This window comes from Patiria miniata, unplaced genomic scaffold, assembly GCF_015706575.1.
Source record: "Patiria miniata isolate m_02_andy unplaced genomic scaffold, ASM1570657v1 HiC_scaffold_14, whole genome shotgun sequence".
In the NCBI taxonomy this organism is placed as follows: Eukaryota; Metazoa; Echinodermata; class Asteroidea; order Valvatida; family Asterinidae; genus Patiria; species Patiria miniata.
The window spans coordinates 10,683,877-10,699,888 of NW_024037052.1; the positions used below are offsets into that span (position 1 = coordinate 10,683,877).

The 16,012-nt window shown below is 39.3% G+C and overlaps 1 protein-coding gene across 1 annotated transcript; it reads right to left on the minus strand.

The window, feature by feature from the left end:
- Positions 1-409: 409 nt before the first annotated feature.
- Positions 410-14,997, minus strand: LOC119721784 (ryncolin-2-like). The gene is made up of 2 exons (XM_038191742.1): positions 14,823-14,997; positions 410-1,137 (listed from the first exon to the last, which is right to left on the minus strand). The coding sequence occupies exons 1-2, from the start codon at positions 14,995-14,997 to the stop codon at positions 410-412; spliced, it is 903 nt and encodes a 300-aa protein (XP_038047670.1).
- Positions 14,998-16,012: the final 1,015 nt, after the last annotated feature.

Here is a 16,012-nt window from a genome sequence, read left to right on the forward strand (position 1 = left end):
GGTTTCTGGTGGTAAGTACCGGGAGCTCGAAGAGAAAATCGCTTACACCCATACGTAAGACATCAATGTAGAATCTTGAGCGCTATGCGATGGTAGCGATGCAAATAGTTTACTATTTGCATCGCTGCTAGCGTAGAGGGCAAATTATTTTATATCAGTCGCGATTCTGGCCGGTCCAAGGATGAGCAGGACGTGGAGTCGGGAGACGTTAGTTTCGTGGACAAATTGTGAGTATGACTATTCTAGACAGGCCTAGGAGGTAAATTTTCCCCACCCACCCATCCCACCCTTTGGAGTTCGTTGTGATAGGGCTCGGGATTCTACTTTCAAATCGCTTACACCCATACCTAAGACATCAATGTAGAATCTTGAGCGCTATGCGATGGTAGCGATGCAAATAGTTTACTATTTAAGCAGCCTGTAAATAGTCCATACTACGTTGAATTTTCATGCCACATTTTTTCAGCGAGTAGGAATATCCTTTCCAAGAACTCCAAATGATGCCTTGAAAATGTATATGTGAAGGCGCATAAAAATAAATACCGTTCAGGTTTGAATCAGAACACCACATGTACCACCAAGCTCCTTTCTCATCCTCTGCGCAGTTAAGATTATTATGAGAGTCATTGTCCTTGTCCTTTGTTGAAAACGGCTGGTGATTGTGGTTAGCCAATGAGTCTCTGGCCGTGCTGTTAGCATTGTACGAATCAAAACTCAGACGGTAATCTTGTCCAGAGATGATCCGGAAATTTCCGTACTCGGCCCAGGTTGTGTTGCCATCCCAGTCCTCCGAATCGATTCGAAGATCCCAAGATCCAGAAGAATCACTCAAGGTGCGCAAGTTGTCGTTGCCGAGCCAAAACTCACCAGCCAAGTCCCCAAAGCCCACGCGGTAGTCAACCCATCCGCGGTAGAAGTCGACACTGCCATCCTGACGCCTCTGAATGACAAGCCAGCCTCCACCGTCGGTCTCCATGTCGCAGTACACCCTCAAACCATCTGCAAATCCCGCGGGGAATATCGTATAGATACCGCTCACGCTGTAACCTGCCTTTAGTAAACTCTGGCAATCGCTATTAGCTGCAACAGACAACTTAGATGTGTCTCCCTTACCATCAAAGTACACCCTCGCGTAGTCTGCAACGAAGTTATTGGGAACATCGGTTCGTGTGGCATTATTCAGATCAAATACTCCCTGGGTTGATAGAAGTTGGCCGATTTGCACGCAGGCAACGAGTGACACTTGCTGACACAAGTGACACGACTACCAACCGAACCTGACCATATTGTGGCATTTCTCAGTGCTCGATTTCAGCAGCAACGAACGTTTGTGACAATGGCTGCCGAGTGCAAATGGTTTCTCCAGATACCTTCAGTATAGGCCTAAAACTGGTAAAAACGAAGAACACGATCGCCATACTCAAGGCAAGTCCTCCTTTAGAGGAGCCCTTCTGATAACGTGCTCCATCCATGGCGGCAGAGTTAGTTCTGGAAAGACCAGTCTCGAAACCAAGCCCGTTCTAATAGTTACTACACAGCGTAGCTTAGTGATCGATAATTAAACAAAAAATCGCTAGCGGTATCTTTCTGCACCAAATAGCAGCTGTAGGACTATTACTTAGGACAATGCTTAAGCCAAATCTCTTTCTAGAGAAAAAAAATGCGTCTGCGTGAGAAAAACAAATTTTGCGGTCAGTGTCTTTGACAAATAAAAAGAAGCACACGATAAATATGTGTAATCGGATCAATATACGTCGCTCTCAATCTGTGACAGAATTTAACCTACAGAAATAACCCATTGTTGAATGACCCAATTTTTTGTTAATTGTCGAGCTATCGTTCTTTAGAATTCTTTACCGCAGCTCATGGATTAATTATCACTGCCGTTGTCGTGAAGATTTGGAAGATAGGAATTAGGAAACGTTCATGCATAGAAGCTTTACCTGGATAATTTGGAACAATGAATTTGGGTCAACCATTGCACAACAATTTGGTCTATCGGGCTGTTTTTTTTCTGCATATAAACAATAATTTGCTGTAAGTCCACATATTTTGCCATCGAATATTCAGCGCACGATTCAAAAACGACCAAAGGTTTACTCTTACAGAGTCAACGTGCGGGAATGGCAGTTTTCTCAAAATATATGTTATCAAATAAAATAGCAAGTCAGATCATAAATGAAAGCGGTGAACATTGACAAAGGAACGGTTTCGTCATGGTTTCTTCGAATAGTTTTCACTCGACTTGGACTTGGATGGCTGGGTGATAAACTTGCGACTTATTCTTGATGATGTGATTAAACTCTTAAGTTCACGTAAGTACAAGTATACCGTACAATAAAGATCATATTCAAAATGGTGCAGGTGCGGGATACGTTTGATGCTCGGAAATACTTGCTGTTTATATGTTATTTTCCATGTGATTAATTAAACAGACCCAAATATCATTTGAATTGTCATTTTCCCTGTACACAAAGTCAATTCTGGCAGTTAGCACTCCGCAATTTGTGTACCAAAAAAAAAAAAAAAAAAGCTCAGACGGTATTTCTTCCAAGAGACTTGAAAAACTGCATACTTGGTTTAGGCTGTAACTTCAAGTTCATCATACAAATCCAAGCACTGGAATGCTGTGAAATTATACGACCACAATGCAAATCTTGACACACGGACAGATTGGAAAATTCTAACCACAGTTACAACTTAACTTACTAGTTGTCTCACAGGGAGACTGAAATCCCATACCTCCTTAATTTTGCTGTCTCACGTTAACTGCGTGGGCGCGCGAGGTCTGGATGTCATAGTATTGACGTATTTGCAAAAAGTGGTTTCTATTGCAACAAAAAAAACATGTTAGTAATTCGAGCTTCAGTTTTTATTTAGCGCACAGGTACAAAAGCAAACCCAGTGGGTCATTTACAACAGTTGCCGGTAACCCACAGATCCTGCGTTCACCTTAATGAGAACATAATTGTATATAACAAACAATACGTGGCAATGCCAGTGGCGGCGCTGCTGGAAGGTGGGGGATTTGTTGTTTCCTTTTCCCCCAGTTCAACGACCCCCCCCCCCCTCGCCATTTTCCATCAACACTTTATCAACAAATATATTGATTATGTTTATTTCTTTCGCTGTTTAGATTCATGACAAGTTGAACATACAGGATGAATCATCGGTTATGTGGAAACATATTGGGCCAATGAAAGCATTATATACATTGGTACCTTGGCAGACAAAACACAAATGCATTTATACAGCCGTGGATAGTGTGCAGTCAACGTCTTTTTTTGTTTTGTTGTACTTTTGTTATAGACCATTCTGCGGGTGGACACATTTCCCATTCATAAAACAACCAACTAAACTTCTAAGTTGCTCCAGTGGCTTATTTCCGGACCATTGAGAATGGGCACGCGCGCGTACACAGGCTTTTAGTTACCATTTAGTTGTTGGGCTCTTCCTTACTTTCCCCTATAGATTTTGAATATCATGAAATTTTATTTTGACTCCCCCCAATAAAAACAAAAACAAATCCTTGTCCCTTATTGCCCCCACCATTTTTATGGCGCAAAGGAAAAATAAGGCCGAGCGTACGTATTGAGAACCAGTTTTTATTTGACACATGATTGCGTGTACGATATCAATTCTCCTTGACAATCACTCTTCCGGTAATCACAGGCTCATCTCAATGCAACACTCTTCGATTTTCTGAGAGCGTTACCAAGCCAACCTGTTACCAAACCAGCTCCTGCTTAACATTCCCTATTACCAAGAGGTGATTCATTTGGGATAAAGTAATCTCAGTCGTATCTCGCATACACTTTAAAATCCTTCTTTTGACCTTCAAGGCTCTTTGTGATCTTGCTCCCATATACATTATAGACATGTTGAAAGTTAAGGTCCATTCCAAGTATTCCCTGCGATCCAATGGGCGGTTGCTTTTAGATTATCCATCTTGGAGAATGCAAAAGACTATGGAAAATCGTGCATTTGCACAAGCCGCTCCCAGCTTATGGAACCAGCTACCGCCTGAAATTGAGTCTGTTCAGTCTCTAACAGTTTTTTAGACTAAGCTTAAGACTTCTTTTTACAAAGGCATTCGTATAAGGTTTTACTATTATCTAATTTAAATGTAGGCTTGTTTTTGTAATTTTAAGTTACATTGTTTTGACAGTGTTATCTAAAATATTTAGTGTTTTTTTTTTACATTTAAGACTAATGTTTAATTCGAATTCGTACTTTTAATATTTTAACTATACTGTTCAAATGTTGTAATGCGTATTTGAACATGTTATGGTAGATGCGCATAATAAATGCAATTTTATAATTATTATTATTATTATTATTATATTTTTTTGACAAAGTCATAGGTTGTGGAAAGGCTGTACAGCCCATCTTCAATCACTTCCCGTATAAAATAATATATTAGAGCTTAAAAGTCATGATTTAAAGATAAAAACTTAAAGTAATCAGTTAAACTGTAAAACAAAAGGATAATATTTGAAATTTAACGTTTAAGAAAAAAAGGAACAAGAAAAAAAACATGATAAAATCTGTGACCAAAAAACAAAAAAACAAAAACAAGAACAACTAGAGGTATGCGTTTGTCGACAAACGCAAGCTGTTTCGGCTGTGACGTGTGTTGATGACATGACGACATCACCTCAAATTTCATAGATATTTGATACGTACATTAGTCACATGCAAATGGAATCTCTAGTTATACAAATATCATACAATATAGGCCCTGACAATTATCCCTTTAATGACGGCACATGACGTGATAATGTTTGAAGCAAATCCAAGTTCGAAGCCAATGGAACTAGCACTTTCAGAGATAAATGGTGTGAAATATAATAAATACTATAACTTGAATGTTTGGTCACATGGTATGCGATGACGTCATGAAGGCGTCATCATGGTGTGATCATGACGTATAATGTGGTTTTGTACTCATAACACACCCTGGAATACTTGCGTACCAGCTTTGAACCCAATCGGACTGGTACGTCCAAGAGATAGAGAATCTTGAGAACTATAGCCGTCAGGTGATACTGTACAATGGTACGTACGTCATTGTTACGAAAATTGTTTTTGAGCCATCAGTGTGTGGTGTTGTTAAATCTAATGCGATCAGCTTTAGCAAACTGCCAAAATATAATTATTAGCTGAAGAAAACATGTAATCCTGTTTGTATCCAGCCCCCTAAAAGCCATGGCTAACCTCCAACACGGAGTGGCCTGTCATGAAATTTGGCCTGCGTGTCATTTTGCTTGTGTCGATCTGTGATTTTGGCCTTACATGTATTGTCCTGGCTATGGCCATGAGTGCCGGACCAATGCAGTTGCACGTCACGAACATTTTTGGGCATTTCGTCACAGGAAACACTAGAGGGCAGCAAACAACTTTAACAGTAACATGATTCATGTTGGGAGTGAAAATACCAATAGTACTGAGCAGACGAGAAGGGAATTAAATTTAATGACGTCTTGGAAAGAATTCCATATACGGACTCCAGTTATTTTCCTAGACATGACTTGAAAAGTACCAACAGTTGTAAATCTGACGAAGAAACGGAAATTTAGGAGGGGAAAAAATCAAGATTTTCTTTAAAAATACTTTTCCTGTCATGGCCCATAGAGGTGGAGGCTTATATGGAATTCTTTCCAGTGTTCCTAACGTGGCGCACTTGAACAAATCCCCAAAAATCCCACATTAACATTTAAGAAATTCTTTAAAGTTGTTAATCTCTGATAAATCATGATTATCCCAACTCACATACCCAACTACAAGTTTGTCACATTTACGTAAGCCGCATAAATATGTGGCATCATGACTGTACCGCGTAGAGTGCGCGGGGACCTGGCCAGCTGTAGGGCGGCAAGGCATGCACGCGCACGCTGTCAAAATGTCAAGTTGGATAACGGTCGAGTTGTCCGACCCCACGGGTACAAACCCTAAGGAGAAAAGAACGTGTACAAACTCTATGGAGAAAAGAACGTGTACAAACTCTATGGAGAAAAGAACGTGTACAAAACCTATGGAGAAAAGAACGTGTACAAACCCTATGGAGAAAAGAACGTGTACAAACCCTATTGACAAAAAATGGACCTTTAATGTTACGTACCCTGACACTTGATGACGTCATGATTACGAATTTCTTCTGTGGATGGTGGTCTAAGTGTGTGCCAAGTCTGAGGTTGATGCAATTTAAGAAAGTGCCAAAGTGCCCTTGCTGAAGAAAAAACGTGTACAAACCCTATGGAGAAGAGTCTGAAAGAGAAAAAGAAAAGCCAAAAAAAGAAGGAAAAAAAAGAAAAAACTAGAAATGTGTTTGTGGACAAACACAAGCTGTTTCGGATATTTGAAATACTCTCTGCACGTGATGAAAACTTGATGAAGTCACTTCGAATGTCATCTGCCAAGTGAAAAGTCAATCAGACATACAGTGCCAAAGTATGATTTGAAGAAAAACGTGTACAAACCCTATGGAGAAAAATGCATCTTTAATGTGAAGTAACCTTACAACTGATGATGTCACGATCACGAATTTCTTCTAGGACCATCTGTGGATGGTAGTCTAAGTGTGTACCAAGTCTAACGTCGATCGGATTTACGAAAGTGCCAAAGTGGAGCGTTTTATAACGTGTACAAACCCTATGGGGAAAAATGCATCTTTAATGTGACGTAACCCAACACCAGATGACGTCACGATCACAAATTTCTTCTAGAACCATCTGTGGGTGGTGGTCTAAGTATGTATCAAGTCTGAGGTCGATCGGATCTACGAAGAGGCTAAAGGGGAGTGTTTTAAAACGTGTACAAAACATATGGGGAAAAATGCATCTTTAATGTGACGTAACCCGACACCTGATGACGTCACGGTCACGAATTTCTTCAAGGACCATCTGTGGGTGGTGGTCTAAGTATGTACTAAGTCTGAAATCAATCGGATTTGAAAAAGTGGCAAAGTGGACTGGTGGAAGAAACGTGTGTTAAACCTATGGAGAAAAAGGCTGAAAAAGGAGAAAAAAAAAAAACTAGAAATGTGTTTGTGGACAAACACAAGCTGTTTCGGATATTTGAAATACTCTGTGCACGTGATGAACACTTGATGAAGTCACTTCGAATGTCATCTGCCAAGTGAAAAGTCAATCAGACATATAGTGCCAAAGTATGATTTGAAGAAAAACGTGTACAAACCCTATAGGGAAAAATGCATCTTAAATGTGAAGTAACCTTACACCTGATGATGTCACGATCACGAATTTCTTCTAGGACCATCTGTAGGTGGTAGTCTAAGTGTGTACCAAGTCTAACATCGATCAGATTTACGAAAGTGCCAAAGTAGAATGTTTTAAAACGTGTACAAACCCTATGGGGAAAAATACATCTTTAATGTGACGTAATCCAAAACCTGATGACGTCACGATCACAAATTTCTTCTAGGACCATCTGTGGGTAGTGGTCTAAGTATGTATCAAGTCTGAGGTCGATCGGATTTACGAAGAGGCCAAAGTGGAGTGTTTTAAAACGTGTACAAAACATATGGGGAAAATGCATCTTTAATGTGACGTAACCCGACACCTGATGACGTCACGGTCACGAATTTCTTCTAGGACCATCTTGGGTGGTGGTCTGAGTATGTATCAAGTCTGAAATCAATCGGATTTGAAAAAGTGGCAAAGTGGACTGGTGGAAGAAACGTGTGTTAAACCTATGGAGAAAAAGTCTGAAAAAGGAGAAAAAAAAAAAACTAGAGATGTGTTTGTGGACAAACACAAGCTGTTTCGGATATTCGATATACTCTATGCACGTGATGAACAATCATTGACGTCACTAAAAATGTCATCTATAACAGCACATTATACGTACATGTCAAGTTATAACCAAATCGAACATATAGGTCTGTAAATATAGGCCAATGAAGAACAAAATGCCCCTTTAAGGGACGTCACATGACATTTGATGATGACATCACATGAATTTTCATCTATAATCCATCTCGGAATTGGTACGATCACGAATTTCTTCTAGGACCATCTGTGGGTGGTAGTCTAAGTGTGTACCAGGTCTAACGTCGATCGCATAATTACAAAAGTGCCAATGTAAAGTGTTTTAAAACGTGTACAAAGCATATGGGGAAAAATGCATTTTTAATGTGACGTAACCCAACACCTGATGACGCCACGATCACACATTTCTTCTTGGACCATCTGTGGGTGGTGGTCTAAGTATGTATTAAGTCTGAGGTCGATCGCATTTATGAAGGTGCCAAGGTGGAGTGTTTTAAAACGTGAACAAAACATATGGGGAAAATGTGCATCTTTAATGTGAAGTAACGTGACACCTGATGACGTCACGATCACGAATTTCTTCAAGGACCATTTGTGGGTAATGGTCTAAGTCTGTACCAAGTGTAACGTCGATCGGATTTACAATAGTGCCGAAATGAAGCGTTTTAACACATGTACAAACCCTATGGGGAAAAATGCATCTTTAATGTGACGTAACCTGACACTTGATGACGTCACGATCACGAATTTCGTCTAGAAGCATCTGTGGGTGGTGTTCTAAGTATGAATTAAGTTTAAAGTCGATCGGATTTACGAAGATGCCAAACTGGAGTGTTTTAAAACGTGTACAAAAAATATGGGGAAAATGCATCTTTAATGTAACGTAACCTGACACCTGATGACGTCACGATCACAAATTTCTTCTAGGACCATCTGTGGGTGGTGTTCTAAGTATGTACCAAGTCTCGAATCAATCGGATTTAAAAAAATGGCAAAGTGGACTGGTGGAAGAAACGTGTGTTAAACCTATGGAGAAAAAGTCTGAAAAAGGAGAAAAAAAAAACTAGAGGTATGCGTTTGTGGACAAACGCAAGCTGTTTCGGCTGTGATGTGTGTTGATGACATGACGACATCACCTAAAATTTCATAGATATTTGATACGTACATTAGTTACATGCAAATGGAATCTCTAGTTATACAAATACCGTACAATATAGGCCCTGACGATTATCCCTTTAATGACGGCACATGACGTGATAATGTTTGAAGCAAATCCAAGTTCGAAGCCAATGGAACTAGCACTTTCAGAGATAAATGGTGTCAAATATAATAAATACTATAACTTGAATGTTTGGTCACATGGTATGCGATGACGTCATGAAGGCGTCATCATGGTGTGATCATGACGTATAATGTGGTTTTGTACTCATAACACACCCTGGAATACTTGCGTACCAGCTTTGAACCCAATCGGACTGGTACGTCCTAGAGATAGAGAATCTTGAGAACTATAGCCGTCAGGTGATACTGTACAATGGTACGTACGTCATTGTGACGAAAATTGTTTTTGAGCCATCAGTGTGTGGTATTGTTAAATATAATGTCGATCAGCTTTAGCAAACTGCCAAAATATAATTATTAGCTGAAGAAAACATGTAATCCTGTTTGTATCTAGCCCCCTAAAAGCCATGGCTAACCTCCAACACGGAGTGGCCTGTCATGAAATTTGGCCTGCGTGTCATTTTGCTTGTGTCGATCTGTGATTTTGGCCTTACATGTATTGTCCTGGCTATGGCCATGAGTGCCGGACCAATACAGTTGCACGTCACGTACATTTTTGGGCATTTCATCACAGGAAACACTAGAGGGCAGCAAACAACTTTAACAGTAGGAAAGAATTCCACATACGGACTCCAGTTATTTTCCTAGATATGACTTAAAAAGTACCAAAAGTTGTAAATCTGACGAAGAAACAGAAATTTAGGAGGGGAAAAAATCAAGATTTTTCTTAAAAAAATACTTTGACGTTTCCTGTCATATGGCCCATAGAGGTGGAGGCTTATATGGAATTCTTTCCAGTGTTCCTAACGTGGCGCACTTGAACAAATCCCCCAAATCCCACATTAACATTTAAGAACTTCTTTAAAGTTGTTAACTTCTGATAAATCATGATTATCCCAACTCACATACCCAACTACAATACAAGTTTGTCACATTTACGTAAGCCGCATAAATCTGTGGCACCATGACTGTACCGCGTAGAGTGCGCGGGGACCTGGCCAGCTGTAGGGCGGCAAGTCATGCACGCGCACACTGTCAAAATGTCATGTTGGATAACGGTCGAGTTGTCCGACCCCATGGGTACAAAGGCTATGGAGAAAACAACGTGCACAATGCCTATGGAGAAAAGAACGTGTACAAACCCTATGGAGAAAAGAACGTGTACAAACCCTATGGAGAAAAGAACGTGTACAAACCCTATGGAGAAAAGAACGTGTACAAAACCTATAGAGAAAAGAACGTGTACAAACCGTATGGAGAAAAGAACGTGTACAAACCCTATGGACAAAAAATGCTTTTTAATGTTACGTAACTTGACACTTGATGACGTCATGATTACGAATTTCTTCTAGGACCATCTGTGGATGGTGGTCTAAGTGTGTGCCAAGTCTGAGGTTGATGCAATTTAAGAAAGTGCCAAAATGCCCTTGCTGAAGAAAAAACGTGTACAAACCCAATGGAGAAGAGTCTGAAAGAGAAAAAGAAAAAAAAAAAGAAAAAAAAAAAAGAAAAAAAAAAACTTTAACGAAAACAAGAGCTGTTTCGGTGAAACAGCTAAAAAAAGAAAAAAAAAGAAAAAAAAAAATCTTAACGAAAACAATAGCTGTTTCGGTGAGTCACCGAAACAGCTAAAAAAAAAAAGAAAAAAAAATCTTAACGAAAACAATAGCTGTTTCGGTGAGTCACCGAAACAGCTAAAAACTAGAAATGTGTTTGTGGACAAACACAAGCTGTTTTGGATATTTGAAATACTCTGAGCACGGGATGAACAATAAGTGACGTCACTATAAATGTCATCTATAACAGCACATTATAATATGTACATGTCAAGTAACAACCAAATCGAACATTTTATATAGACCTATAAAAGAATAAAATGCCCCTTTAAGGGACTTCACATGACATTTGATGATGATGTCACTTCAATTTCCATCTATAACACATCCATGTGAATATGTATACCAAGTTTTAACCCAATCAGACTTGTACTTTCGAAGTTCAGTTTGAAGAAAAACGTGTACAAAACCAATAGGGAAACAATGCATTCTTAATGTGATGTAACCTGACACCTCATGACGCCACGAAGACGAATTTCTTCTAGGACCATCTATGGGTAGTGGTCTAAGTGTGTACCAAGTATAAAGCCGATCAAATTTACGAAAGTGCCAAAGTGGAGCGTTTTAAAATGTGTACAAAACCTATGGGCAAAATGTGCATCTTTAATGTGAAATAACGTGACAACTGATGATGTCACGATCACGAATTTCTTCAAGGACCATCTGTGGGTAGTGATCTAAGTTTGTGTTAAGTGTGAAGTTGGTCGGATTTAAGAAGGTGCCTAAGTGGAGTGTTTTAAAACGTGTACAAAACATATTGGGAAAAATTCATCTTTAATGTGACGTAACCTGACACTTGATGACGTCACGATCACGTATTTCGTCTAGGACCATCTGTGGGTGGTGGTCTAAGTATGAATTAAGTTTAAAGTCAATCAGATTTACGAAGATGCCAAACTGGAGTGTTTTAAAACGTGTACAAAACATATGGGAAAAAATGCATCTTTAATGTGACGTAACCTGACACCTGATGACGTCACAATCACAAATTTCTTCTAGGACCATCTGTGGGTGGTGGTCTAAGTATGTACCAAGTCTGAAATCAATCGGATTAAGAAAAGTGGCAAAGTGGACTGGTGGAAGAAACGTGTGTTAAACCTATGGAGAAAAAGTCTGAAAAAGGAGAAAAAAAAAAACTAGAGATGTGTTTGTGGACAAACACAAGCTGTTTCGGATATTCGATATACGCTATGCACGTGATGAACAATCATTGACGTCACTAAAAATGTCATCTATAACAGCACATTATACGTACATGTCAAGTTATAACCAAATCGAACATATAGGTCTGTAAATATAGGCCAATGAAGAACAAAATGCCCCTTTAAGGGACGTCACATGACATTTGATGATGACATCACATGAATTTTCATCTATAACCCATCTCGGAATTGGTACGATCACGAATTTCTTCTAGGACCATCTGTGGGTGGTAGTCTAAGTGTGTACCAGGTCTAACGTCGATCGCATAATTACAAAAGTGCCAATGTAAAGTGTTTTAAAACGTGTACAAAGCATATGGGGAAAAATGCATTTTTAATGTGACGTAACCCAACACCTGATGACGCCACGATCACACATTTCTTCTTGGACCATCTGTGGGTGGTGGTCTAAGTATGTATTAAGTCTGAGGTCGATCGCATTTATGAAGGTGCCAAGGTGGAGTGTTTTAAAACGTGAACAAAACATATGGGGAAAATGTGCATCTTTAATGTGAAGTAACGTGACACCTGATGACGTCACGATCACGAATTTCTTCAAGGACCATTTGTGGGTAATGGTCTAAGTCTGTACCAAGTGTAACGTCGATCGGATCTACAATAGTGCCGAAATGAAGCGTTTTAACACATGTACAAACCCTATGGGGAAAAATGCATCTTTATGTGACGTAACCTGACACTTGATGACGTCACGATCACGAATTTCGTCTAGAAGCATCTGTGGGTGGTGTTCTAAGTATGAATTAAGTTTAAAGTCGATCGGATTTACGAAGATGCCAAACTGGAGTGTTTTAAAACGTGTACAAAACATATGGGGAAAATGCATCTTTAATGTGACGTAACCTGACACCTGATGACGTCACGATCACAAATTTCTTCTAGGACCATCTGTGGGTGGTATTCTAAGTATGTACCAAGTCTCGAAACAATCGGATTTAAAAAAGTGGCAAAGTGGACTGGTGGAAGAAACGTGTGTTAAACCTATGGAGAAAAAGTCTGAAAAAGGAGAAAAAAAAAAAAAAACTAGAAATGTGTTTGTGGACAAACACAAGCTGTTTCGGATATTTGAAATACTCTGTGCACGTGATGAACACTTGATGAAGTCACTTCGAATGTCATCTGCCAAGTGAAAAGTCAATCAGACATATAGTGCCAAAGTATGATTTGAAGAAAAACGTGTACAAACCCTGTGGGGAAAAATGCATCTTTAATGTGACGTAACCCAACACCTGATGACGTCACGATCACAAATTTCTTCTAGGACCATCTGTGGGTGGTAGTTTAAGTGTGTACCAAGTCTGACGTCGATCGGATTTACGAAAGTGCCAAAGTGGAGTGTTTTATAACGTGTACAAACCCTATGGGGAAAAATGCATCTTTAATGTGACGTAACCCAACACCAGATGACGTCACGATCACACATTTCTTCTAGGACCATCTGTGGGTGGTGGTCTAAGTATGTATCAAGTCTGAGGTCGATCGGATTTACGAAGATGCCAAACTGGAGTGTTTTAAAACGTGTACAAAACATATGGGGAAAATGCATCTTTAATGTGACGTAACCTGACACCTGATGACGTCACAATCACAAATTTCTTCTAGGACCATCTGTGGGTGGTGTTCTAAGTATGTACCAAGTCTCGAATCAATCGGATTTAAAAAAGTGGCAAAGTGGACTGGTGGAAGAAACGTGTGTTAAACCTATGGAGAAAAAGTCTGAAAAAGGAGAAAAAAAAAAAAAAAAAGAAAAACAAAGAAAAAAAAAATCTTAACGAAAACAATAGCTGTTTCGGTGAGTCACCGAAACAGCTAAAAAAAATCTGAACGAAAACAAGAGCTGTTTCGGTGTGTCACCGAAACAGCTAAAAAAATCTTAACGAAAACAAGAGCTGTTTCGGTGTGTCACCGAAACAGCTAAAAAAACTTTCACGAAAACAAGAGCTGTTTCGGTTGTAACCGAAACAGCTTATAAAATTGATGCGCGGACAAACATTACAGACAATAATAAAACGTTAAAAATAAGTACATATAAATTTAAAAGTGGGAAAAAAAAAAACCCTAAAACCAACTGGCCAACAAAAACAAAGGAGATAAAATAGAAATATTATCAAACAATTACGCGCAACAAACAATCTTTTACACTAGAAAATATAATTCTGAAAGATAAGAACAAAATAACATTAAACAATAATGGAATTGCACAAAACCAAATTACACACAACAGAGAAGCATTAAACGAGTTACAATTTATAATAATAAAACAAAAATGAAAGTTGAAAATAGATATAATTATCTAATAAATATGTAAAGATATAAAACGAAAAACTTGCCTAATAAAAACACAAAAATAAAAAGATTCTATATTAAGCTAAAAGGTCAAGAAATCAAACAGGGAACTTTTGAACACATTCACAGATGGACTTTGGATGACGTGTTCGGGCAGACTTTTCCACTCATTTGCAGTACGTATAAAGAACGAATGTTTGAAACAATCAGTTCGGGCAAAAGGAATACCGAGTTTCAGGCTATAATTATTTCGCCCAATTCTCGAGGCTGGATGAAACTTATGAAGGGCATTAATATTGATGAAGCCCTTAAGAATTTTAAAACGCATTACCAAACGAATGAATTTTTATCTAGTTTGGTCCAACAGAGTCTATCTATCTGAATTTCTTCCCCAATTTATTGAATGGGGGGGGGGGAGAAAACTGTGTATGCCATATGTACGGGGGTGTTTAAAAAATCGGCATTTCGTGCGTATTATAGGATGCTTTTTTGGCTGCTCGCATAGTTTCTCGAGAAAACTTACAAACTCACAAAATTCCACCTACGATAGCCGGAAAAATATGTGCGTCAACACCTCCTCCCTGGAGCAGCTGGCGATGCAGAAGCCGAGGAATGGAACTGAATCTTACCCGTTACACTCTTGACTTTCTCCGCCATTGACTTGGTTTCTTCCCCAGTACCGCATCCCACGTCCAGTACCGTGTCTTCTGGCCTCAACTCCAGTTTGTCAATGTGTTGTATGATGACGGAATAATGGACGAATCTGCCATCCCCGCAGTAGTCGTTACTCGCTGAGAAATTCATCAGAGATACTAATTTTCACTGGTCGAAACAGACTATATGAAAGTAATGAAAATCTTTAGGAACTATGACTGTGTCTGAACAACCCTGAATGACTTCCTTCAAACACTGAACTGTCGGGTATCAGACGCGTTTTGCATCATCAAATCCTTTTTGGTCAAAATGACCCCATGTTAACCAGACAAAGCGCGCAGTCGGCCTGATGACCTTGGCCATAGAGATAAAGCCCCGTGTCGACGTCATGTCGCGCACACAGCCCTGTTTGACCTCAGTTTCTTCTCAGTTTCTGATGTCACGCACGCATAGCCCAAAAGCGTACGCGAGTTTTTACGAGATGTAACACAAAAGTACCTGGATACGTGCACTGTTTGGCCAAGATGGCTAAATAAGTTAAAAGTTGAAGTCGTGTGCTTTATTTTGATACTAAAAATAACTGCTTTTGAAGAAATGGCAAGGCTTAGTAGATAGAGGAAAGTATACGCTTCTTTTTCATGTGAAACACGTGCAGGAGACTTCTAATGTTTAGTTCAAATCGCCGGTTGTAAAATGATCAGAAGACTTTTGCGAGATTCCATGGTTTGCAATCTCATGTACGCGTGTAAACGAACGTAAGTAGGCCAACCATGAGGCCAACGGCCTGAACAGCACGTGCGAACGTGTAATGAATGACTTATGAATATCAAGCAGGCCATCTCAAGCTCGATGCATGCAATAGCGACGATCTTTTCGCGTTTGTGAAAAATATTGTTGTTTTCCAACGAAAAGTTGTTAGAAACATTAGGTGTACATCGAATTCTTAAGATATTAACGACATCACGTTCCCGAGATTTTTTGTAGATAAAGGTTCATTCGTTCCCTTGAGTACATTAACATTTGGGAGACTTTCGTTGTTGTCGAAAAAAAAACGTATATTTCCTGACATAATATTAGTCGATTTGTCCGTGAAATAATATCGTCAACATTCATCAAAATCATTTTTTTTTACAAAAAAATACCTCGATAGATGCATTTAGTAGGT